This window comes from Bactrocera dorsalis, chromosome 1, assembly GCF_023373825.1.
Source record: "Bactrocera dorsalis isolate Fly_Bdor chromosome 1, ASM2337382v1, whole genome shotgun sequence".
NCBI lineage: Eukaryota > Metazoa > Arthropoda > Insecta > Diptera > Tephritidae > Bactrocera > Bactrocera dorsalis.
Genome location: NC_064303.1, coordinates 9,712,237 through 9,739,164, shown reverse-complemented (window position 1 = coordinate 9,739,164; position 26,928 = coordinate 9,712,237). Strand labels below are relative to the sequence as shown.

The window sequence follows — 26,928 nt, the reverse complement described above, 5'->3', positions numbered from 1 at the left end:
CAGTCCCATTTTTATAAATAAATACATTCATAACGAATACAAATGATTTTTTATGTTTATTTATTGAGTCTATAATAGTTAAATACGATTTCGGCCGCAATTTTGGTCTAAAACAATAGTGTCAACAGCCGTTCTATGCACTCCTGCGCTGGTAGCGATTTAACTCAACAGAAATCGCTTTAAGTGCTGTTTGGCTATCACTGACTATGGCGATACTTTCATTGCCTGAATTGTGTTGGAAGATTATCTCTACACACTGACTTTAAGCAAAGACTTCTGCTTGGAAAACTTTCCATAGGTGAGGAGAGTTCGGTATGTGGTCCTACGACTACTTCACCAAATCCGTTCGACGTTTTTGAGCCGTCCTGGTACCACTTGATTGTGCTATCTCTTACCAATAGGTCGAGCGTGGAATTATTCCATTCAGCCTTACTTTCCAACATAACTTGAAACTTTTGAAGCCCAAACCACCGCCTCATACGTAATAATCGGTATGTTATGCACGGCATCGGGGGTTTTCTGTTTCCCCCGGAAAGTAGTCCTCTGCTAGGAGAAAGTCCACACCTTTATTATCGTTGGCCTGTACAGCGACCAGGCCCTGTCTTAGGGATTCTGAAATGCAACAGAAATCAAGATCTTTTCGAACTACCATACAGATCCCAGAATACCTTATTCGCAAACGCTTTGAGGTCTCTGATCTACCTTGTGTGAACCCAGTGTTCCTGTATTAGCAAGATGCACAGAATATCCGATATGCCTCCATTGTTGTTTTTTATACTATTGAAGTCCACATTGTTCTTCCGATCCTTGGCTCAACGCGGTAGGTCAACCGTCGGGTAAATTTTTGAAGAGGAGAACGTAAAGGTCTGCCGCGCCAGAGTGATAAAATCACCGCTACTTCCTACTACCCAATATGGCGCCATATTCAGAAGGCTCCGTTCGAATACAGCCGAATTAGCTTCCTGGCTGCAAATCATCCAATGGGCATAACAGTCGCATAACACCCTGGAATTGGAGGTGGCAGCTCTTAGTTGTCGCACATACGGCACCTCTGACAACCCGTATGAGAAGTGTCAGGCAGAACCACACATGTGGTTTAGGACGTGCCGAGAATCTTCTTCTTCCTTATTGATGTAGACTCCGCTTAATCGGTTAAAGTCAAGAATACCTTGCGATTTAAGTCCCTGCACCCCAGAACGGAGCCCGCAATTCGCAGATTATTACCTTGAGATTATAATATATGAAAAACTAAATAAAAATATTTTTTTAACAATTTATCTAAACTAATTTCAAAACATAATTAAATTTAAAACAATATGTATTTTTATTCTCATTAGTTTTTTTAATAGTTAAACTTTAATAGATTACATTAAAACAATTAAAAATTTCCCTATTATAGCAAATTGCTCGTTAATTAAGTTTAATGGTGAAATATATTAAAATATAAATATATACTACCATATATAATACATATAAAAATGATGCAGACTAAAACCGCAAAAATTTGACGCAAAAAGCTTTACTAGCGCCACAACTGCGCGCTTTATCGTACTCTTAATGAAGTATAATACAGGGTTTTCCATTAAGGGTGTTATGATTGCTTTAAAAAAAAACACACTATTGGTTAAAGAAATTCAAATGTTTGTTTTTAATGTGAAGTACAATCGATGCAATTAAGTTTCGAATATATATAGCATCATTCAAATGGCCTTCATGACTTCTTTGGCAGATAGGAATTCGATGAACCTGATTTTCAAATACTTCTTCCACTAAATCAAGTCGTATGTCATGTATAACACGTTCAGAACTGTCTTATAAGGCTTGAAGAGAATCTGGTTTATTGCTAGAGACCAATGACTTCAAATAAACCCTCAAGAGGTAGTCTAATAATGTTCACAATCACAAATTTTTGGAGACTATGCCCACAGTTTCTTGAAATAATTGAATCTCCAAACTTTTCTTGCACTAGCTCGGTTGCTGCGTGGCTTGTTGGTCCATTTTTGACTTTACCACTACAATCTCATTACCACAGTAGAGTTCTATATCTTAGTTACTTTGTACTTGTACTTGGTACTTTGCTTGAAATCAAATGTTGTCAGGATCAACTTCTTCCAATTGCGGTCATCAAAAGTTGGTTATCACTTTCCTATACCGCTCTGCATTGACAGTAACCGTCTCACCAGCTTCATTTCGAAAGAAATACGGACCGATGATTCCAACAGACCAAAACCCACACCAAACTGCCAATTTAGGCGAATCAATGGTTGTTTGTGAATAGTTTGGGAATTTTCTTTGCAGATTCGATAGTTTTGTCCATTTACGGCACCACTCAGATGAAAGTGAGCCTCATTGGAGAAAATGATTTTCTTCAAAAAATCGTTATCGTTTTCAAGTTGTTTCAAGGCAAAATCAGCAAATTCACGATTTTTACGGTGGTCCAATAGCTTTAGTTCTTGAGTGAGAAGAGAAAGTCAATTGAGTTTATATGGATTCAAGCCTAAATCACTTCTCAAAATCCGCCAGGTTGTTGTTTGATACAGTCAAAATTCTTAGGAAGATCTTGGAATTGACAAATTGCGGTCTTCAGCAACACTATATTTTCATTACTTCGCGATGTTCTCTATCTTTTTGGTACTTGGACATACTGTGGAGCAAATATATACTCAAAATCTGCAGCATATTGATTAATAGCGAGCACAGCGAGGACGTTTATTAGACCATAAATTGGAAAGAGAAATAGCATATGAAAGAAATTACGGTTCCTGATATATTACAAATGTTCGAAACAACACTTAGAAATCATATCATCCCTATTGGAAAACCTGCTATACTGACATTAATTGCAAACCATTTACTTTTGAAAGCCAACAAAAAGTGCTAATTTATTATTTAGCATAATGTATGCATTGCACTTTACAACCAACTAATGAATAATTAATAAATTAAAATCAAAAGTAAAAACAAAAAACATATTGCGGCATAAAGAAATAGAACAAAGTACATCACGCTACATACATATATGCTATGTATTTGATAGTTAATGCATTTCAATTATTGCCAGCAGCAACCCCCTGTGGTGTTAGTCAAATAGCCACAAAACCGCAGAAATGTAATAAAAATGCACGAAAAATATTGAGGGAAATATAAACATGCTTTATGCGCCATAAACCATTTAAAAAGGCATTAAAATTAGCAGAAAATAAAAGCAGTAAAACAAAAGAAAAAAACTTTAACAAAATTTATTATTTGTTTGCTTATTGGGCTTTTGGCAAAATAATGCAAATAATTTTTAATTACATTTTCCAAAACACAGACACATCGACTTTTAAATAAATATAAATTTGTTTCTTAAATCAATTACAACAAATTTAGATAAACAAGCTTTCCTCATTAATTTTTCTGCTTACAGAAAACGCTTGCACCATATACGTTCTCTATATCGGCGGATAAACGGTATATTTTATTGGCACAGAATGTCGTAAAACTTTTTCGGCATTCATTTTTGGCACAATACACGCTTTTCGATATACAAACCAGGTGAGTAGCGGGCATAATGATGGAATAAATGAAAATGAAGGCTACAAATTATTATAAGAATATTAAATCGCAATTTTAAAAGCAGAGGGAATTAAATAGAGTTTTGCTACTCTTTACTCGAGACAGACCTGAAAGACATACGTACTTCTTAACAAATTAAACCAAGAAACTTTATATAAGAGCTATGTAAAATATGAATCGGTACTTGTCCCGTCCATCGCACTTCTTGTATGGCTTTGATGTCAGCTTTTATTTTTACGAAGACATCAACCAACTGGGCGGCGGAACCTTCACAATTAAAGATCCAAATGCATGCCCTCAATTCATAATCGTTATTAAGTTTACCATGGTCGTCCTTAAAAAGGGGGTTCTGTTCCGAGGCTGTTGTTTCATTTTTAGTAAAGACCTTTATTACGTGGCGGGTCCCAAACCCAGCTCATAACACAGGGGAGGGAATAGTTCACCTTCTCACTTTAACTCGCATTCAAACGGTTCTTTGGCTACTCAGAGGAAACTTGGTCCAAGACCGAAAGTCGTGAGCTGATAAAATCATAGGTAAAAGAATCGTATCTGGCCACCCCCAAGGGAATTACAATCAGAGAACTTTGCTCACTTGAGTGAACTTCTACACATGACTCCATGCTAAAAACAATATGAATCATGACTCGGAAGTAAATTGTTGGAAACATATTCCAGATGGAGCGCGATGGAAGTGATGTAATACCTGACCACGTCGACGGATCTTAGGACCTTGAGCCTGCCTCTACAAATTGTTGAGTAGTCTAGAATCAGGTGTTCTAGTATACTGCTCCATGTCGCAAAACCGGCATTTGCGCCAGTATAGTGTGGAATTTGTATCGGGAAAATTTGATCATATCTTTAAACCTTGCTAGGTTGTAATCTCCTTATAGTTACTTGGCGTGCTGCATTCCTGTGGCCTGCTGCCAGTGCCTTTCACTCCCCACTCTCTCATACATGCGGAGCAATTTCTTTATGGTGTGAAAGCCGCCGCAGAGCGAGCTAATTCGACAGCCAGCCCGTTTTTGGCTTCTCCTTTAAGTCCCAGCACCCAGATCTGGTGACTTATAGCAAAAACTTCCACTGGAAATATGCTCGGAAAACATCCCATTGGTATTAATATTTGGTATTCGCTCCCGCAATGCCTGCTCCAATGCCTTCTGGGGTTTCAAGTCGTCAGTGTGCCACTGGATAGTGTTGCCCCTCAGTACTAGGTCGAGCATGGAATAACATTCACTCCGACTTACTGCCGAGAGTAGCTTTAAACTACTTTATGAAGTTGACCCTCTTCGTAACGCCGTCTCTTGGAAGAAGAGCCAATGGTGTGTCTTCAAATAAGGCCTTCATTTGATGAGAGGACATTATCTATCCTTTACCAAAACTCTCTGCTCCCATGAGCATTGTATGCTTCGCTGCCTGTTTGATCACCAGATGCGGAAGTGTGAGCTCCAGCATGAACAGCGGTTGGGCAACTGCGCATTCTCCCTGGAGCCAGGAGGTAGGCGAGCCTTTGTTGCATCATAGTTGAAGGCCCACCGAAGAATGCGTTGACTTCGATGTCCAAGCAACCGCATCATAATAGACAATAGGCCTTACGATCATGGTATACAGCCACCTGATGATACCTGGCTTGCAGCGCCAGGATTTACCGGCTAAGCGTCTGCAATGAGTGCCATGGTGGCTCTTGACAGTGTTAATTCCAAATGCATATTCTGCCGTAGGATCTAATGTGAGACCTAGAAATTTGACCTCTTTAAACACCTCAAACTAGCTGCCACCAAGTGTTAAGAATCTGACGCCCTTTGCTTAAGCCCCTTTGGATTAGAACAGAATAATCACGGATGCTTTAAACATGTTACCTCCAAGATAACATCGCCTCACCGCCATCGAAATGATGACATCGAGGTCTGGCCCAATAATATCAGCATAGTAACTCCTTGCTGTCCATTCAATTTTGTCCTTAGTTCAATGAAAGTGAGATTATGACGGACAAAACTTCTTGTTTTTAGTATGGTTCGACCTGCAGTAGTCGTTGAATTTCTTATTGGGCATTATCCCAAGATATGAATTTGAAGCGAGTTATGAGATATTCTATCAGATATTAAGAGGAAGAACCGTTAGAATACCATTACAATTAAGAGCTCTTACTTGAACCGACTATCCTAGAGATGTCTATGAGCCTATTTTTCCGAGTACTAAGCGAAAATATTAGTTGTTTAGCCCACCCTAATGTGTATATATGAATAGTGATCAGCGGCTAACTGCATACCATATTTAAACCATACTTCGATTAGTTCTTATCTAAAAATAATTTAGATCATTCTATTGAACTTGCATTTCCTGTTTATCTTTTTGTGTTCACAAAGCTTCATCTAACCTTTTTCCCACCTCTCTCTCCCATTCAATCAGAGCAGTGACCATAAATTGTGTTTTCAGCCAATGGCTTATCTCGAAAAGTTTATTCAATTTCTATTCATGTCTACTTGTAAACGAACCAAAAGGCAGCTGCTCAGCTATTGTCATTTCCTTTGCCACTCTATTTCCGTATATTCATCTTCGCTATCCGGCACTCGCCCGCATATATATTGTGCTATAAATAGGTATGCAATAACAATAACAAGACAGACACAAACTATTGACTGCCAAACTGTAGATTGGACTTCCGCACCGCCACACAACTCACACTCATACTTTTCTTCTATTCGTTCACTCTTCTCATTCTACTATGTTCGTACTTCCAGTGAAAGCATCAAATTGAAAATCGATGCACATAGCGATGAGTGGCCCTATCTACACTATGCCCGCTTCGTAACCACTCAAGCGGCTAACAGAGACAATGCAAGCACCACCAGCACCACAACCGGTGGCAATGCGCTAGTAATGGTCTACAACTATGACATCTACTACTGCCAAGGACCACGCTCCACCAATCATGTGTACCGTATAACGCGCGACGCAGTGCCTGGCATCGTCTACAACGGCATACCCGATTGGCTTTATGAAGGTGAGTATAATCAGTGGCCAGTGGCTGTTGGCTGTTGAGCACCGACCAGCTGGCTTGCATTTCTATTCACTTTTGTACATCATTTCAATTCATTTATTCATTCTCATTGATTGCGCATACGATTAGATTGATTTAAAATGAAAATTGAATTTCCGTTTCTACTTTTTTGCTTTTTATTAATCCATATTTTTTGCTGCACACCTGGTAACCATTGGCCAACAACTGGCTGGCTGACTTTCTGCTCCTGACTGTGCTCAACACACACACACACGATGCTTTATGTAAATCGTAATTGGAATTCCAAAAATATGCGGCATCCAACACGCTCGTCGATGACCACTTGTCCGATCAACCTCTTCACCGGCCTACTCATCTCTGCTGTTGTTGCTGGCCTTCCTACGGCTCCTGCTGCTGATGCCTACTGTCGCTGCCTGCCTCTTGTACTTTGTAGAGGAAATCCTGCACTCGAATAATGCAATTTGGCTTTCGGAAAACGGACACTTAATGCTTTATGGCGCGTTCAATGACTCGCTGGTGCAAGAACAACATTTCGCTTGGTATGGCACAACAAGTGGTGGCAATCCGAATGCGTATCTTTATCCGGAAATCAGATCATTAAGGTGAGCAGAATGGCATTGTGACTATGTAGAAGGCAATTTGCATTTCAAATGATTTGGTGAAGAGACTGTATGAGTATGTGAGTGTGGAGAAGATATTCGGAGAAGTTAATGTAAGAGCAAGGTTATACAAAGATTATAGAATTTTTGCACAAAAGCTGAGTCGGAGGAAAATTGTAGAATGAAATATCAACATTATTTAGTAAAATATACTTTTCATAGAAAAATTTCAATCCCGATATTTCAGGATCTCGACGATTCGGGATTCATAAGTAAAGTCTGAAGAAAATTGATGTAGATTGAAATATCAACTTTATTTAGTAAAAATGCAATTCCGAATTTGCGGGATGCAGAGGAATCGGTATTTCAAAATAAAGAAAATAATAAAAAATACATACCGATTTCTCGGGATGCAGAGGATTGGGATTCAAAAGTAAAGTCTGAAGAAAATTGATGTATGTATGTACATTTGTCTAATTAAATACCAACTTTATTTAGTAAAAAATACTATCCCGATTTTTCGGGATCCTTGGAATTCGAGACTCAAAAATAAACTCCGACTAAAATTTACGTAGATTAATGAGTAAAAAATATAATCCCGATTTTTCGGGATCCCGAGAATTCGGGATTAAAAAATAAAATCTGACGAAAATTTATGTATAATTAAATGGAAACTATATTTATTACAAAAATGCAAAACCGATCTTTAGGGATCCCGAAGATTCGGAACTCTAAACTGAAGTCCGGCGAAAATTGATGAAAAAGGAATATCAACGTAATTTAGTATAAAAAATACAATCCCGATTTTTCCGAAACCGGATTGTAAGGTCACGTGATCCTAATATCGCATCTTCTATAATTACAGTAATTAGATCAAATAAGAATGCATTCAGATTAATGAACAACTTTTTAAGCTTTGAGGAAAGTTGCTTTTGTAAAGAGTCGAACTTTAAAACTTCCTTTGGATAGAAAACTTTGCCTTAAACATAATATAGTGATCAGAGAACGGCAAGGGTACACCCTAACAATAAGTGTACCCGAATCTGATATTGATATTGATTGACTCCTTAATAGTTGCTACAATTTCCTTATACCTCTCACAGAGTTGAGGTTTTTTCGAACGTAGAAGCATTTTCGGGAGATGAACAGGGTTTTCACATGATGAATGGATGGTAACTCGTACTAATATCATAAAATAAACCATTATTCCATCTTGTACTATCTTCCCTGAAACTCTTTGCTGGATATTCCAATTTTGTAGAGTAATTTTATTGCGCATTTCAGGATTCAATGTAAGGCTATGATTTTAATAACACGAGATGAGAGGCAATGCAAAATTTAAGTAAATAACCAATACCACAAAAGCTAGCAGGCATTCAAATATATTTATATAATCATAAAGCTTTACAAACTCACTTAAGTATTTGCAATTTCATATAATCACATTGGAAGGTAATTATATAATGTAATTACATATATTGCTCAAGTACTTAAGCATATAGAAATATGAGGTCAAGTGGTACCTGTTGTTGAGAAAATTATAATAAGCTTATCTTATTGAAATTCAATTAAAGAAGACTCATCTGCGGATAGGTCACGCACACATTGATTTACTTACAGTGAGTAAATTGTTACTGGAGAGCTTGACGCGAAACCTCGTAATGTCCTTATTAAATATGTTAATATATTATGATCCTTTAAGGTTATTATTAGTAAACTACCATACATTCCACAAATTTCATTTAGCCCACAGCCTTATGCCATTAAATATGGCAAACATTAAGTTGGCAATATTATAGGGAATACATACACACGGCAATAACATGTAAAAGCCCTCATTCGAACCTTGCACCTGCTCTTCGCACCGCCTTTGCATATAGCAACATTAAATACCGATTTGCAGTCATTACTACGGTTACTGTCGAAACCATCAGTTAGCTGCTTTCCGTTACACATTTGCCTGAGGAAGCTTATTCACACAGCATACGATGCCATAAGTAGTCAGATATACGCTATGCGTCATTAGTTTGTGTATAAAGGCACTAACAGAATTAGATTTGATAAAGGGAACAATGCAATGTAAGCTTTTATTCAATATTATAAGCTTTTCTGAGCAATGCAATTTTCAAAAATCTTAAAAAATCTTGAGACACTTTTATCTTACTTAACACTTTTAATTGGATGAATAAGTACTACATCGAACCCTGGAAAACAATGCGAGTTATTGAAGAATTTCAACAGAGAGTAGTTATATTAATATTCAATACTGGAGTGCAGTATATTTCCTTTTGGCCCGTTCAAGCTTATATGTACTACCTTTAACTATGCTTTCACCATTCGCAGCCAATTTAAAAACCTTCACACTATGGTGCACAAAACTGCAGACAATTTTTTGAAATTGCGCCTCTAAAAATGTGAGACGAGCCACCATATATTATATATAACTCTCTTTTCCTTTCCTCTTTCGATTACCAAAAATCTGTGAGATAATTATACTAACATATATTTATAGCCTCAATATCTACTCAGCCTATTATTTTTCTCAATTTGGATATGCTACTTTCAATAAGTTATCCATACTTATAAATCATCCTCTCATATTAAAATTTTACGAATTTCTAAAGAACCCTACACCAAAAAGGAAAAAAACCATACAAATTCCTTAAACTGAACTTAGCGATACTCAAATTAATGAGAATCATATAGAGAGTCATACCACCAACGATATAAGCTCACTTGTCGTACAAGTATTAATACCCTGAATAATTGTCAAGAAGTTCTTATCGCCGAAATCGGTATAATAGATCATACAGCCGCTATAGGTATCTTACAAGTCGAGTTCCTGTTTGAAAACTTTCTTATTTGACAAAATACCTTAACAATATTTGGCATGGATTATTATCCAAAGCAACTCTGTAAACCTTTGGGCATATAGTCGACCCTTTATAATATTCCTGCCGTTCAAACTGGATTTTTGTCCAAAGCAAGTCTGCAATCTTCGGGTCATTTGTCTGATATTGGACCTTTATATATGGATATATATATAAATGATCAGGATGACGAGAAAAGTGTAAACCCGGGTGACTGTCTGTCTGTCCGTCGGACACCTGCCACACCGGACGATGGAAGTGACACCATCTACTTTTTGGTGAATTTTCAAATTTCGGAATCCAACCTACCGATTTTGACTAAATGTAGTGCTTGGTATTCTTCTTATATTCTATGTCACAGTGCAAAAATGGGCGAAATCGGACTACAACCGCGCCTACTTTTCATACAGCATAATTTTAAATTCCCTTTGATGTTTTGACTTTCCAGTACATAAATCAAGAAAATTTGCACGAGTTATTCCCAAATCCAAATAAAACTCTTTAAGCCCCTTGGTACGTGGAACCCAGTATCTACAGTTTACTTTTGACCGAAAATATGTCATATATGGGATATACAATTGAAATTCAGAGCGAATCTTTTCCTGACTATAATAATTATATGTATCAAAAATGGGTCTAGATATCTCAGAGCCCACATATACCTAATACAACGATTTTCGAACTACCAGATGAATTTATGCTGGATGTATCGGCTAATTTTTGAGTTATTGCAATGAAAATGAGAAAGTGTGTTTTACTCATAACAGTGTATCTTGTGCCTAAAATAGATAATATTTTGCGCAAACTTAATCTATCCCCCATATAACCAATATCAGGATTTTTGAACATACATATCACTTTACTGAATATGATTTGTTGATTGTACCACATGTGAGGTACCCAGGGAACATTTTTTTAGTATGTAGCATGTTAATAGTATGTGTTACTGCAAAAATAGATCAATTCGGGCCGATACTACCTCAACTCCCATACATTACATATGCATAATGATTTTCGGTCAGTGTATGTGTTTTATATATATGTATAAATATATACATATGTATGAACTTTCATAACTCTAACGTAAGAGAACTAAAGTTCTCCATAACTCGAACTCTTGATTTGGCAATAGAAGTCAAATTTCAGAGGTCTCCCTAGTTCGAAAATTTTTTGTAGATTATGATGATTCAAGTTAGGGAAGTTCATTAGTAAATATAATTGCTTAGATCCGATCCTTTGGTTGACGTTTTACAACTTAAAGTATTTCCCTTACTTGTTTTAAATTAATCTTCTGATTTCTTAATATGCAGCCTTATATCAGCTTCGTACACCAATTATATACAATTTTTCACAAAATATACTTCTTTATAGAGAAGTAGCATAAATTTATGCTTCCAAAAGTTTGCATAAAATATATCAAAACCAAGTGCACAAAAGCTTTCTGCAGCAACAACTCCAAACTTTACAAAATACTACTCACTGAGGAATTATTAAGCAGAGACAACTGAAATAAAGATAACTAAAATGTATAATGTGCAAAAAGTATTATGTAAATGCCACTGGTGAACAAGCAAACATAACAGCAACTAAGTATATGAGTATTTAATTAGCTTTGTGAAAGCAGTAAACTAAAGCCGGGTGTGCCACACAGTGCGACGGAGCGTATGAGTGACTTTTAATGACGACACGTGTAAACGACAAAGCAATGAATGCTGCAAAACTAAGGTTATAAGTTTGTTTTTGTAATGAGCATATGAGCTACCTTACAGCGAAATGCTAAATGACAATTAAGTAACGGTTAAGTCAGCATTTCTGTAAGTGAGTGCTAAGTTGTGACTGCAGCTAAATGCTTTGGGTGTCATATTCATACTAAATTTTGTTTGTAGATGCCTGCATATTTATTTGTACAGGCGCTAAGCAGCTGCACATTTGTTGGAATTGTACTTAACATGCACAAATAGCATTTCTGCAAACACAACAATTATGGAATATTTATATGTATGAGTGTGAGTATGCACATAGATAAATCTGCTTGTGTATTTGTGTTGTATTTAAGGATTTTGACAGCAAAATTCTTGTTATGCAAATAATTTGCGGGCACAATGGCACATTAGCAGTTATATTTTAACACATTTGAGCTTTCGTACCATGTGTGTTTATATGTGCGCGTGCGTAAATGCGTTTTGTGGAAAGTGTGGCTCGGTAAATATCACATAGTAAATTCAGATGTGCAATGAGCACGTGCCTTTGGGTTTCCATAGTCATTTGAATACACACAAATATGCATAGAAACGTATTGGGATATTTATGTGTATATGTAAGTGCATATGCTTCTAAGTATTTATGCATATTTATATATACATATGTAAGTGACTCTGTATAATGTCTGCTATAATTCTTGGTGTGATAAATAATATTTCGACTGCAATAGTGGTATTCAAAATTAATGATTACAATTGCAGTAATTTTAATCCCAATAAGTAAGGCGGGGCTAAGTTTGGGTACAAACGGCCATTTTATATTCTTGCGACTTGCAAGAATCAAAGCCAGGGAAATACGCTAAAATGCAGACCAACAACCAGAGGGTCAGAATCCAAGCAATTATATACACAGTAGAGCTTCCCTAACTCGAATCATCATAATCCACAAAAATAACTTTGAATTAGAGAGACTGGGAGTTATGGAAGGACATATTGTCAATTCAAGAGTTTAAGTTATAGAAGTTCGAGTTATTAAAGTTCAACTTTGTCAATATATATGACGGGTCTTTCAACAGAATGGAAAGCAGACCGATAGGGATAGCAAACGAAGCCATATTTTTTCCACTCTTTTGACATTTCTCTTCAATAAGGTATGCCTTTTCATCATGGAATGATACTTCTTCCGTAGGCACCAAGACCAGTACATTACTGTGAATGGTAGTGGCTACCGCTTAACGATAGCCGAATATTTTTGACCCGAATTGCATGATATGGACACCGTTGAATTATTTCCTGTGGGGCTACGTCAAGTCTATGGTCAACTGATGAACTTCCTATGAAAATTGAAGGTGAATTGGCAGCAGTATTCGCCCATTCATGCATGAAAACCGTCGAAAATTGTGTTCAGCCTCTGGACTTCTCACTCACTTGAGCCTCTCTCTTCTTTTGTCTGTAAATGCGTCTTGCTTCCCTCTTCAACTCTCGGTATCAATCCCATCCTGTTATTGTCGATTGAAACGTCTACTTTCTCTCTACTACGACACCACACTCTTCATACGTACTAGCTATTTTATAATTGCGTTTATATGTCAGGATATGATTTAGTAATAAATCTACAAGTACGAGTATGTTCAGTTTTGGGTTTATCCAAAAAAAGTTTCGAATCCTGAAAAATATATACCTCATTCCAAAAGTATAACTAAAACTCAAACTTGAATACCTCTGCAGACTCACTATTTAATATCAAGTTAAATACTTTATCCTTTTAATATATCATTAATACTTGAAATTTCACTTGCAGATATCCTAAGCCAGGCACACAGAATCCTATAGCCAAGCTACGCGTGGCCGATATACAAAATCCGGAAGATATTAAAATAAGAGATCTTCAGCCGCCACAAGTACTGCAAAATGAGTAAGTAAAAAACAACAATATATATATTAAAAAATACTCGTATATATCTAAAATGAGTTATGCACAGAGACCATAAGGAACTGTTTTTATAAAGCTAAAGTTCTAAGGTTCTAAAAACCTTGTTGTGTTTACAGTATTTCATATCTCATGTTGAGGTTATGTTAAATAAGCAGGTTTTTTGAATACACTTTTACAATTTCATCTGACAACACTTTAAAGAGTCTATAGAGTAATCAAATTCATCAGTACATTCATAGCCATGTTGAGAAATATAGTATATAATCGAGTAATCAATCAAGATTTGAGCACTAATTTATGCGGGTGTGAAAACCAGTGCATACTATTGGCTCAACAAAAAAAATTTATATTGAATATATTGAATATATATTGAATATATTGAATATATATAGTATATACCTTTACTTAATGCTTCTGTAAAACTCTCACTAATACTAATCTTTCACATTTTTCTTTCTATGCTTTCAACTCAATTTGTGTCTGATTCGACCGCATAGAGATCACTACTTTAGCAGCGCCAGTTGGGTGAGTGAAACGGAAATCTGTGTGGTTTGGCTGAATCGTCCACAGAATATTTCGGTGGTTAGCATCTGTAAGAGTCCATTGTTTATATGCGTTGAGGTAAGTAAAAAGTTTTAACAAAAGAGTCCTACAAATACAAATAAAAGAGAGTGAGCGATGGAGTGAGTATTAAATGGTATGATCTGTAGTAGAATATACCCTCTAGGAAATTAATTTTAATGTAAATCAAATGTCTAAATATAGATCTAAAAACTTCATTGAAAAAAATAAGTCACACCTAAGTCACACCGTAAACATATTTTCACACTATGGTTCCTAAACTAATATCGAAGGAAAAGAGTTCTTTTTAAAAAACTTTTTCCATAAATCACCTCATCAATTTTGGATATTCGACTTAACGATCAGAGACTCTTGCCAAAATTTGTTCCTGAACCACCTCATCTTGACTTGATGATTAGAATTATTGATAGTTCTTAGACTATAACAATATTGTGCTTGTTTCTAAGTAAATTTTTGGAGCTTTCCTACAATACAAGCATTTTCTGAACTTCATGCCACTAATATTGCAAAAATTATTAAACTGTTAAGAAAGTGTCTGACAACCAGTGACAGCCATCAACAAGAGTTGTACGTATATTACTCCGAAATGCAGCTTCTTTCGTGGAAGTGTGCATTCAAACCTTGAGTTGGCTGACAGTGCGTTCATAGCTACTTAAGGGGTGTATGGCCACATTAACAATAGTATCAGTAGTATACTTCCATATTAGATTTGTTTGGCTAACTGGTCACAACGGAGTCACTGAAAACACTAAAGCCTTATTGCCTTCCTTATTCCTTGCAAGGAAGGTCATTCTTACTCAATTCCCATATGAATAGAAACGTGGCAGTTACCCTTCTCTTCTGCTTTCTAGGACAGAATCTACGTATCTCACACGAGCGCTACAAAAAAACGGTTTGGGATATCAATGAAATTCTTTATTCTCGTGAAGATCCATTCGACGCCATTGTGTATGGAACTCGATTTCTTTTGTATGGCCACTACGCACACGCTTGCAAAAGTCCAGACACCGAACCCAATTTTCGACCGTTTTTAAGCGTAAATCGGCTGATACTGCTGCAAATCCACGTCCGATATTCGTTTCAATGACGACGCGGTTCAATGACGACGCGGTCCATAAACCGCACCAAAACGTATTTTTTTCGGAATTCAATGGTGACTCATGGAGTACGTGTTGATTGCTGCCTGACCAATAATGCATACTTTGCTTATTGACGAAGCCGTTCAGACAGAAATGAGCCTCTTCGCTGAAGATGATTTTTCGATGAACATCCGAAAAAAAGGTCGTATTTTTTCTCAGCCTAATTCTCAAATATACGACAGTTCTGGTGGTCAAGTGGCTTCAGTTCTTGCGTCAATTTGATCTTGGAAGAATGTAGGCCAAATTATTTTTGCAAAAATTTGCCGCAACCACGTCACAGATATGCCCAACGCTTGAAAATGACGTGTGAGAGACTGATTTGGGCCTTCTTTAATTAATGAGATAGCGGCAGCAATATTCTCGACACTACGGACACTTTTTTGTCTTACTGGCACGGGTATAACTTGTACGGATCCAAATTTTTTCACTAAACGCTCCATTGTTGATCCGACAGGACGATTATGACGACAATAAATCGGCATCTTAAAGTTCAGGCCACTGACTCCGAATTTCGATAGTAAGTTTTAATAAGTTCAACTTGTTGTAGGATCGTATATCTTTTCATGATAAAATGGCAAGCCTTACTGAAGAAAAATGTCGAAAGAACGGGAAAAACTATGGCGTCATTTGCTGTGTCTATTCGTCTACTTCTGTAGCGTTTCTATTGAAAAACCGTTATTCACCGCCTCTCATATTTGTGACTTTTTTGATATGTAACGATCGTTTTTGAGCCATACTTAGAAATAACCGACGATACTAGCTATGCAAGTGGGGTTAGTAGTGACTGCAGGAATATTCGCCTGATAACCCCTTAAATTTGCCATAGAACTTTCAAGCGAGTGCCGACAGGCTGGTGCTTGGGTAACAGACTATCAAAGGCTTCCCAAGAAGACCTAAGATGGTGACACTTTTGCTTAATATTTTTATTTACCTACAAACGGACTCGACTTCTGACAGCAATTGCCGATAGTCGTAATACATGTTTTTGGCCCATTAAACTATTCCTATTTCTTAGAGGGTAAGCACGCATCCATACTTTTGTATCAGAATATGTGTCCGTGTTAGTTTTAGTGTCACTCGTTGTTAAGTGTAATTTATCAAAATATAATGCTACTGAAGCTTATCCTGAGATTTATTTTATTTATTACTTCGAACTCGACTGCACTCCATCGTATTATGTTTGGTAAAATAATGTGCGTGACCAACGCAGACGCATCGTGTGAGCGGCGACGGACGCGGTTGGGTGGACACAGTATCGGTGCCATTGTTTGCAGCGAATGCAACTTCCTACGTTGCCATATCGCCATTGCGTGACGGCGCTTCCGGTGAGTTTGAGAACCCACAACCGCTTTGCTTTCATAATTTTTCGCATTTTTCCAAAATTTCTGATTTATTTACCATTTACTAGGTTACTTCCGGCATATTGTGCACGTTCATGTTGCCAAAAAGCGCGTACTACCACTAACGCACGGCCAGTACGAGGTCAATGAGTTGCTACATTGGGACCAGCTGAATAACTGGATGTAAGTATGCGATTACTCAATAGCTTTTTCAAACTTTGCGTCTCCTCCTTCAAATTTCTCGTTCACTCTACATGCGCGCTCTGCTTTCTCTCCCTCCCTCTCTCTCTCTAACCAGCTACTTTCTGGGCACACCGGAACGCTTGCCGGGACAACAGCACCTGTATCGCGTGTCCGCTTTGCCACCGCGACACGGTTCCGCACACCAGCTGCCCGACTGTTTAACGTGCCCGACCCCATTGCGCAGCAGCTACCAAGGCGCTGAGGGTCATACCAAATCGCCACCGAAACTGGTGACCGCTTGGGATGACGCCTGGGAGGACTCGGAAGAGCGTCAAACTTTACCACCACCCACGTTGACGCCGGAACACAAACACCCAACGACATCACACGGGCACTCGGAGCACAATGAATGCCTCTACCACACAGCGAAATTTCCGTTGACGCTGCAGGCACGTTATGTGCTCATCGAATGTTTGGGTCCAGTGGTGCCGACAACTAGCGTTTACGCGCTCACAGGCTTCTACACTGGCGAGTATGGCAAGAAATTGTTACCGAAGAAAAGTGAAACTTTGGAACTGCTTGTAACTGTGCAGAACAATACGCGTTTGAAGGAGAAGATGTTGCGTACTGCGCTGCCACAGGTTAAAACTTTCCCGGTCATGATATCGGGCGGTTATCATGCGCAGGTGCGTCTGTATTTGCCACCGGTGCTACGGGAGGATGAGATTACACGTTATCCGACGATACTGCACGTGTACTCGGGGCCAGGTACACAACTGGTGACGGAGAAGTGGCACATCGACTGGAATACTTATTTGTCGGGGACGAAAGATTACATAGTCATTGAGATCGATGGACGTGGTTCAGCCGGACAGGGTTATCAGCTGTTGCATGAGATCTACAAGCGTCTAGGTTCGGTTGAAGTGTCCGATCAGCTGGAAGTGAGTGAATATTTGCGTGACAATTTGCATTTCATTGACGGTCGTCGTATGGGTGTGTGGGGCTGGAGTTATGGCGGCTATACGGCCGCATTGGCGCTGGCGGGCACACAGTCGATCTTTCAGTGCGGCATCAGTGTGTCGCCGGTGACGAATTGGAAGCTTTACGGTAAGTAGTAATGGCAGATGTGAGAAAGGAGATTATGGAAAAAAAGTATTATTAATTTATGGGGAAGGTACCCAGAGGATACTTACTCTAAGACCCAAAGTCATAAGCTGCTTGAGCCATATGTGAAAAATCATTTCTGTCCACTCCCTAGTGAACGTCGTGGCTACTCCTCAGAGAACTTCACTCACTCAAGTGAACTTTTACATGTGGCTCCATCCCCCTGGTGGCTCCGGCAAAAGACAGGCTTTTTTTATTAGTAAAATTTTAGTGTTAGAACCATTTTGGGACATATTTCATTATTTGATAATAATGAGAAGTTGAGTCCACAAGTAATTTTAGCAATATAGACCACTTTTATAAGTAGAATCTATCGTTTAAGAAAATTGGGACACTTTTGGGACAAGTCAAAATACATTTAAAAGAACATTTTTTGTTATCAACAATATACTGCTACACATATATGACAGAATGAAACTTTGGTATGAAATTTTTATCCTCTGAAAAATTTGGGACCATTTTGGGACACGTCAAAATATATTTAGACGAATATTTCCTAACATTAGCAACGTCCTGCCACACATGTATAACAGAAGGAATCTTTAGTATGTATTTTTCGGCGCCTTCAATCGAATAGTTAATTATTTTTATATCCGATTTGGGACAGTTTTTAATAATTTTTAAAGGTGGTTTCGTCTAAATTTCAACATAAAACAAAATATAACATATAAATTATTATATAGTAAATTTTTGAGAGAGTTTAAAAATATTTTTACAAATTTTTGGGACAAAAAAAATTTTGAGTCACTTCCTTAGAAACTTAACTATTGGTACACAACATATAAACTGTTATATATTTTTGAGCCAGTTTAAAAAGATTTTTGCAAATTTTTGTGACAATCAAATAACTTTGGGACCTTATCTTCGGGACTGAACTACGATTTGCATATAATTATATAAACTTATTATAAACTTTTGAGACAGTTAAAAATACTTTTATAAATTTTTGGGACAACTAAAATATTTTGGGACACTGCTAAGGGATTGAACTACAACTTGCATTTCAAATTTTTGAGACAGTTAAAAAAGATTTCTTTAGCTATTACAAATTTTTTAGACAGTTAAATGGGATTTCTTTAAATTTTGGGACAACAAAAAAGCTTTTGGACACTTACTTAGGGGCTGAGCTACAAATTACGTACAAAATGTAAGCTATTTAAAATTTAAGAGACAGTTAAAACGATTTTTGTAAATTTTGGGACAATAAAAAAACTTTGGGACACTTCCTTAGGGACTGAACTACAATTTGCATGCAACATATAAGCAATTACAAATGTTTGAGGCAGTAAAAAAGATGTTTATAAAATTTTGGGACAATAAAAAAACTTTGGGACACTTTTTAAAAACTGAACTAATATTTTTATACACTACATAAACTGTTATAAGTTTTTGGTACAATTAAAACAAGCTTTGGCACCCAACCTAGTGACTGGAAAACCATTTTTAACAAATTTTATGAGCTAAAAGTATTATACGTTTTTGAAAACGTTTAGAAATATTTTGGGACACGCATAACCAACCCATGGGTTACTTTTCAAAAACTGTAATTATAATTTTTTGCACCATTTGAAAATATTTTTGAACAAACTTAAAAAATCTCTATTTTTGTCCCCATCCCTAGACTCTACATACGCTGAACGCTATCTTAGCTTCCCGAATGTAACCGATAACTACAAAGGCTACGAAGAGGGTGATCTCTCCAAGTATGTGGATAATTTACGCGATCGTCAATTCCTTTTGGTGCACGGCACCGCCGATGATAATGTGCATGTGCAACAATCGATGGTGTTAGCGCGTGCGCTCACCAACAAAGGTGTACTCTACAAACAGCAAATCTATCCCGATGAGGGACACACGCTGTCGGGCGTGAAACGGCATCTCTACCGCTCAATGACGAGCTTCTTCGAGGATTGTTTTAAGAAGCTGGTGAGTTTTGTAGTTTCCATACGATTTTATATATATTTTTTTAGTTTTTAATTTGTAAAATATTTCCTCACTCAACTTTTGCTTAAAAAACGATGCGCTTATTTATTTGTATATATTATATACCCTTTGCCAACTTTTATACAAATCTGCTTCACAAGCAAACACACTTTTTGTCTAACACTTTTAAATAAAATACTTTTTTCTCCCTTCTTCTTATCACACTACTACTACAACAACTATATATTGCTATGACTATCACTCTATTTGTCTATCTATCTATCTGTCTATATTTTTTTTATATCTCTGTCTTTCACACTGTTGCACTGGAAAATTTTGTTCCTTTAAATTTTACTTTTTTTCAATTTTTATTTATTTTTTCAATTTTTAATTCTTGTTACTTTAAATGTTTAATTCTTAATTATTTATTTCAAACACAATTATAAATTTTGGTTTTTTTATTATTTAAAATAAACCTCTACTCACATTTATTTCTCCTCTCACAACCTCGTTTCATAACCTCCAAATCGAACATCCAGCTTGAGCAGCAACTGAGTAATCAAACAGATTCCGCGGATTTCTTAGACTTTCATAGTCTCTATGTAAACATTTAAACGTGAAGTTATGCGAGTGTCTTCATCGCACACACATACCCATACAGAAAGACACACGTTTGGTATCGTGTATGTGAGATCGATTATTTAAGGTATCCCAAAATTATTTTAATCGATGCTGATTGCTTTATAAATGTCTCATACTCGTTGTGTTTTTGGTGTCAGTCGATGTTTTTGTTGTTGTTGTTGTATTTCGAAGTACATATGAACGTTTCAATGTGTCTTGCGACGCTTAAATTTAAGTGCCTAGCATTATATGTATGTGATGTCTATGGTTTTTATATTTTTTCAAGCAATTAAATCGTTTAATATATTTATAAAGCAAATAGAGGGCGGGAGAGCGAATTTTTGAGTGATAAAATCAACATGTAGATATATACATATTATACGTTTTAGGTCCTAGAATTTTATGCACTTCCTTCGCTGACTATTCTGATGTTGTCAACTTTCTGACAAGGTCTTTTATTTGCCGTTGTTGTAGCTTACAAACCTTACTACTCGAATATAACCGCTGGTTGTCAATCATAAAGTTCATTCGGTTTCAATAGCCAATTTTAAAGAGAAGAAGTACGCTAGATTTTTAGCTACAAAGTTTAAGAGTTAGAAAAAGTTTCCAACGTTTCGGACATACTCTTGATTTATACAAATTTTAGTTTATTGTAAAGGTAGTTCAATAGATACTGCTCTGCATACTATCATGCTTTGATTAGGTGAAACCATACGGTTTAAAAAAATTGATGATGGGACCTTCCTTTATATTGAGGGATATTTTAATAACGTCCTGCTTTCATTAAGGTACTGCCGGAAACAGATTTGGGGTTAAATCAAACATCAAATACCTCATTTTCAATCTTCTGTGCGATAGAGAGTTTGAAACGGAATACGGCAACACACGTGTTCGTCGAAATGTGAGTTGGCGAACCCCACAAGGTGGAGTTCTCTCTCCTCTTCTATCGGCAGCCGGAAGTGGTCTCGCTATCAACCCAAATAAAATTGAAATGGTTTTATTTACCAAAATACTTGTATACTAAATGCCGGAGGTATCGCAGCCGCATATGGGAAGCAGCCCGCGGTTACAAAAAAATATCTATGGCTCGTCCTGGATAGGATGCTTTCATGGAAGCCGAATATCGAATTGTAGTGGTCTCTCACCGAAAGTGGTTCTCTGTCTCTACGACACTATAGCAATCCCATTATGTTACATTGAGTCTTTATGTGATGGAGAGCTCTATAAAAAACCACACTTGCAAAGAAACTCGAGAGTATTCAGCGGGCGACGCCCTTCAGACTCAGTAAATCTGGATTTCTAAATGAACACATATCTGAACACGCGGAAATCCTAACACGCTTAGACTTTATACCGGATCTGTTAGATCATAGAGTCGCAAATTGACCTCTGGCGGATCCCATATACCGCCGAGGGAGTTAGTCATTGGAGGATAGGAGCAGTGATCTTCTTTACGCATAGGTCACAGCTTGGCGGGAAGGTTGGTGGAGGACTTTACTATCAGAAGCTATCTATCAACTCCAGTTTCAGACTTCCTGACTATTGCAGTGTTTTCCAAGCCAAGGTTACAGCCGTTAAAGTAGCGGTCGATTTAGTGCTCGAGTGCGGCCTCCTTCAGAGCAGTGACCATCCACTCGAATAATAAGGCGGTGATACTGGCCTTGAACTCATTTACAGTGAATTCAAGGCTGGTTAAGGAATTCCTAACCTCGTTATTAATGGCAACGAGTTACTTTGTGATAAGACTTATATGGTGCTAGGCCACCCTCGAACCGTTATCAGCAGAAAGGTAGCGGGTAGGTGCGCCCATCTTCTCGTGTGTTCTACTAGTAAATGGCTAAGCTTTGCGGGAGCTTAGCCTACGCTGGGTCACGATCGGTACACACGCTGTCGCCAGATCTTTTTGCCCAAGACTGATCGCTAGTGATCTAGTTATCTCTTTGCCCTCAGTAAGGCTAGCCTCTCCCTATTTGTTGGGGGTTTTAACAGGTTTTCGCCCTATTGGCGTAAGGTTGGCAATCTTACCGGACGCCAGCTGCAGAATCTGTATCGTGAAAACGAGGTTTAAACACTTCCTTCTTGACTCTCCCGCTTTTGGGAAATCAATGCTAAAAAATTAGAAGCGAGACTTTCTTGTCTATGGCTTCACTACATATAGCGGTTCACGTGCGATCTCTCTAGATCAGCCATTAAACCTGATTACGTTAGGTTAGCCACAACCTTAACACCAAAATTTACGTTAAGTAAATTTCAATTATAGTCATCCTTAAACTTGTTAGTTAGAAGAGTTATTAGAAGTATAAGAAATTAATACCAATAAACAACACATGAGCATAAACCAAGTTAACAAAACTGGTTGCCTATAATAAAGGGATATTGATTTTTAGCATTATCGCGTCCTTTTATGTTGGTTCTACTATGATAGTGTACACATTCTTTTAAGTCAGCCTTCGGCTAAAGCAGCTATCAGACGTAGCTCTATACTCTCTGCAGCTACAGCGACGGCTCTACTTATATACACTGTTACAAAAAAGTACCCGGAAGTTGTAAATAAAACTCAAAATATTCAATTAGTTATCAATATTTATTTTGTCGCCTTCAAAGTAATCCCCACCAGTTGTAATATACGTATGCCAACGATTTTGCTGGTCCTCGAAACACTTTTGGGATGGCCTTCACCTCCTTCAGCGAATTTGGTTTTATGTCTTCGATCGACTGAAAACGAATTCCATTCTGAAAATTGTTGATTTGTTTGCACGTCAAGCCACGGACTCGCGAAAGGCGTCGATCTCTCTTGTCATCTTTTCAACACTTTTTATCAGACAAATAGGTCAAAGGTCGCCTAGAACGAGGTATATCTTCAACGATCTCTCGACCGTTTTTGAAGGCTTTGCACCACTCGTAGGCTTGTGTTTCTGATAAAAACCGAATCACCTTAAGCTTTCTCCAACATTCGAAATGATTCCGCACACAAAATTTGGTTATAAATACGAGTACTTACAAAATGTGAGACAAATTGCTTGTATGAATTTTTAATCCATTATAAACATGCAACACACTACTGGGGTGTACCGACTTACATCGCTCACATTTGGCTTAGTAATTAAGGACAGTCCTAATAACTTAGCAAATTGAATTTTTTTAGATGTCACTTACCCGGGGAATTTAAATACAATTTCCGGGTGCTTTGTTACCACAATGTATGGTTTATCCAAACACAGAAAAACAGCGTATATCTAGAGTTCATGCTATTGAGTACCAACGTTGCGGAAGATATTATTTGTCCAACCATAATAGCTTACGTTCCGTGAATCCACTACGTTTACATTTGGATAAATATTAACTTTGTCTTAAAAATACACTAACTAAGTAAAGTCCCCATTTTTGGGACCTACAACAGTGACTTTGTCTATCTTGAAGACTTGTTCTTCTACAGAACTAGGCATTGTGTGTAAAAATCATATTAATTCAGCTTAATGCAGTAAGTAAGAACCCTCTGTCTATCTAAATTTTCACAACCTAAGCAGAGAACTTTCTAAGTTTATAGCCTAAGAAACATTTTTATAGATCTCTTTCTGTACCAAATATTCATAAACTAAGCAGAAAACATGATTAGACCACAGAACTTAGCAATAAATATATATTAATATCGAGCAGGTAGGCATCAATACATCTTAAGCTCCAGTTCAACACTGATACGCACCGTGCTTTCCCCAACAGGGCTCAATTTGAGTATATAAATCATATTGGCATGTAATTATATTTTAAATAAATGTAACAAAATATTTTTTTAATATTTTCTAACAACATTTGAGTTTTACTGTTTACTAAACTAACCTTTTATGAAATTTTCTGTACTGTGCTTTATAAAAAGCTCCGTGTGCTTTAAATACGCTTTTTTTCTTAAGTAATTAAAAAATACAAATTTAAACTGCATAAGGACAAACATGCATTTCATACCTGTACATATATGTATATAGCAGCAAATACTAATAACCCCAAACAATTAAAGTGAAAAATATGAACCAAACTTATATACTGTACTTTTACCATATATACTATACATGTATTTGTTTGCTTAGTAAGCTCCTATATGATTTTGCTACTAATTATTGTTGCTAAGTTTCACTATTTTTCAAAACTTAGTGTTTTTGAACTGTTTAAGCGCCTAACATTATGCTCGCTTTTTAGTATTACTTTTGTTTTGATCCGCAGTTTACAAGCTTTATACTCGTACAGTAATTTTTTCTAATTATAACATATATTTTTATGGTTTTATGAAGCTTAAAATGTATACGTGTTGTTATTTATATTTAATTAACTATGTTTGTAATGAAAACTCATTTAGCTTTATTCTTGAAACTCTCTTTTCCATTTAGGTGCCGCCCGAATCGAAAGCTGGACTTGGAAATGGCGGTGGTAGTGATATGCAACAGCAATAAAGTTACGAAAATGCTTTAATATTGATTAATTTTCTTTGAATACTAGTAGAGTGGTAAATACTAAAGCGCCTGAAAGTATGCTCAAAATGTTTTGATTACTTACTATGATTTCCTTTGAATAATTTTGAAGTTATGCAACAGTATTTTGGGCATCGCAAAATCAAAATTACATACAATAATAAAACAAGTCGAAAATTACAAATTTTTATGGTTGTGAAATAAATAAAAAAGCAACAACAGCAACTAAATGCACGAGCGCCAAATTGTAGACAAAGCAAAAAAAAAACCAAAAATTCACTAAAATAATTTTTGGATATATTTGCTGTCTTAACAAATTTATATATTATTTAAAACATGCTAAGGAAACGAAAGGGCGTTTGAAAAAAGCTCTTTAAGGTACTAACCAAAGTGAAAACGCCTAAAAGCACACTAATTTTTTTTGATTTCTTTATTGTAGAAAACCAAGCAGTTTTAAAAATGCCCGTAGACATTTTTTTGTGTTAACTTACAATTTCTTCGCACATTTCACTCGCTTTATGATTAGAAAATTATTTTTAATTATTAAAAATTTCAATTTTTAATAAAAAAAATAGATACACGAAAATACTAGTATTTTAAGCGTTGACTTAAGTATTGTGTAAATTTTAAAAATTGAGCAAATAGCATAAAAAGTACATTTCTAAAGTAGTAGTGAAAATATTTAAGAGAAACTAAAAAGTTTTTGAATAAAAAACTATAATTGAATGATATAATTATAATAATAAATTATAAAAAAAAAAGAAATCAAAATTAAGAAGGCGAAAGTAAGTAAAAAATATTTAAAAAGAACCAAATTAAAATTATTAAATATAAAATAAACACTGCAATATGAAAATACTCAGAAAAAATGAATTACAGTATTAAAAAATACAAATAACGGAAAAGCTCGAAATTAGCTGCGATATTAAGATTGAAGATATGCCTAACTATAGCTACAGTTATAAAAAAAATTGAAACATACGCATAGAAACCAAAAATTAGTCCCTTAGTGCGCAGAAAATATAATTAAATGAAATTTATTTAAAAGCTTGATTTTGAGAAAAGCTTAATATGTAAAAGTTTTTAAATTTGCTAAATAAGTAGCGTGCTTTTTTACTAACGTATTTAGTGCTTTCCGACAAGTAGAGTTTAAATGTTACAGTGGAGTGCTTTTGGAGCTTTTAAAGCTTTTGAATTTTGATATTTTGAAATTTCAAACACGTCATTACTGTAATTGATAATTATATTTATTATAATATTATATATTATATTTATTTTTGGAGCTTTTGAGGCCTAAAATTAGGCAACGGTAAATACCTGTATATAAAAGCTTTAAAACTCTGACGTTTTCGAGATTTCATTCAAAAATATATTTATGTATTTTAAAAGCTTGAATTTGGAAAAAGCTTCACATAAAAAGCTTTTAAATTTGCTAATGAGTAACGTGCTTTTTACTAACGCATTTAGCGCTTGCTGACAAGTAACGTTTTTATAGTGTTGTAATGTTCCACTGGAGTGCTTTTGGAGCTTTTGAAGCTTAGAACTATGCAAATGAAAAATAAAGCTTTTCAACTTTGATATTTTGTAGATTAAAACACCTCACTACTCTAATTGAGAACTGTATTTATTATGTTGTCATAAGTTTAAGAAATGATTTTTACGTTTGGAGCTTTTGAAGCATAAAATTGGGCAACGGTAAATATCTGTACATATGTATAAGCTTTAAAACTTTGACGATTACAGGATTAAATACCAACATTCATTAAAAATTATATTTATTCAATTTAAAAGCTTAAATTTGGAAAAAGCTTAGCATGAAAAGCTTTTAAATTTGCTA

General features: G+C 36.2%; 1 protein-coding gene across 4 annotated transcripts in view; it reads left to right on the top strand.

Annotated features, from left to right (window-relative positions):
• LOC105223495 (inactive dipeptidyl peptidase 10) overlaps positions 1–25,959 on the top strand; it is a 94,798-nt gene extending 68,839 nt beyond the window's left edge. For 3 of the 4 annotated variants that reach the window (XR_007421205.1, XR_007421203.1, XR_007421204.1), the window contains 11 exons: positions 3,410–3,537; positions 6,297–6,559; positions 7,011–7,179; positions 13,548–13,661; positions 14,177–14,300; positions 16,611–16,725; positions 16,809–16,923; positions 17,039–18,030; positions 19,709–20,013; positions 20,550–20,716; positions 25,011–25,959. Coding sequence is in view for 1 of the 4 variants with exons in the window: in XM_049446228.1 (XP_049302185.1) it covers positions 3,410–3,537; positions 6,297–6,559; positions 7,011–7,179; positions 13,548–13,661; positions 14,177–14,300; positions 16,611–16,725; positions 16,809–16,923; positions 17,039–18,030; positions 19,709–20,013; positions 25,011–25,073 (2,388 nt within the window). In the remaining 3 variants the exon portion in view is untranslated. The remainder of the gene's footprint in view (positions 1–3,409; positions 3,538–6,296; positions 6,560–7,010; positions 7,180–13,547; positions 13,662–14,176; positions 14,301–16,610; positions 16,726–16,808; positions 16,924–17,038; positions 18,031–19,708; positions 20,014–20,549; positions 20,717–25,010) is intronic. The other variant, XM_049446228.1, reaches the window with a different exon arrangement.
• The last annotated feature ends 969 nt before the right edge of the window (positions 25,960–26,928 follow it).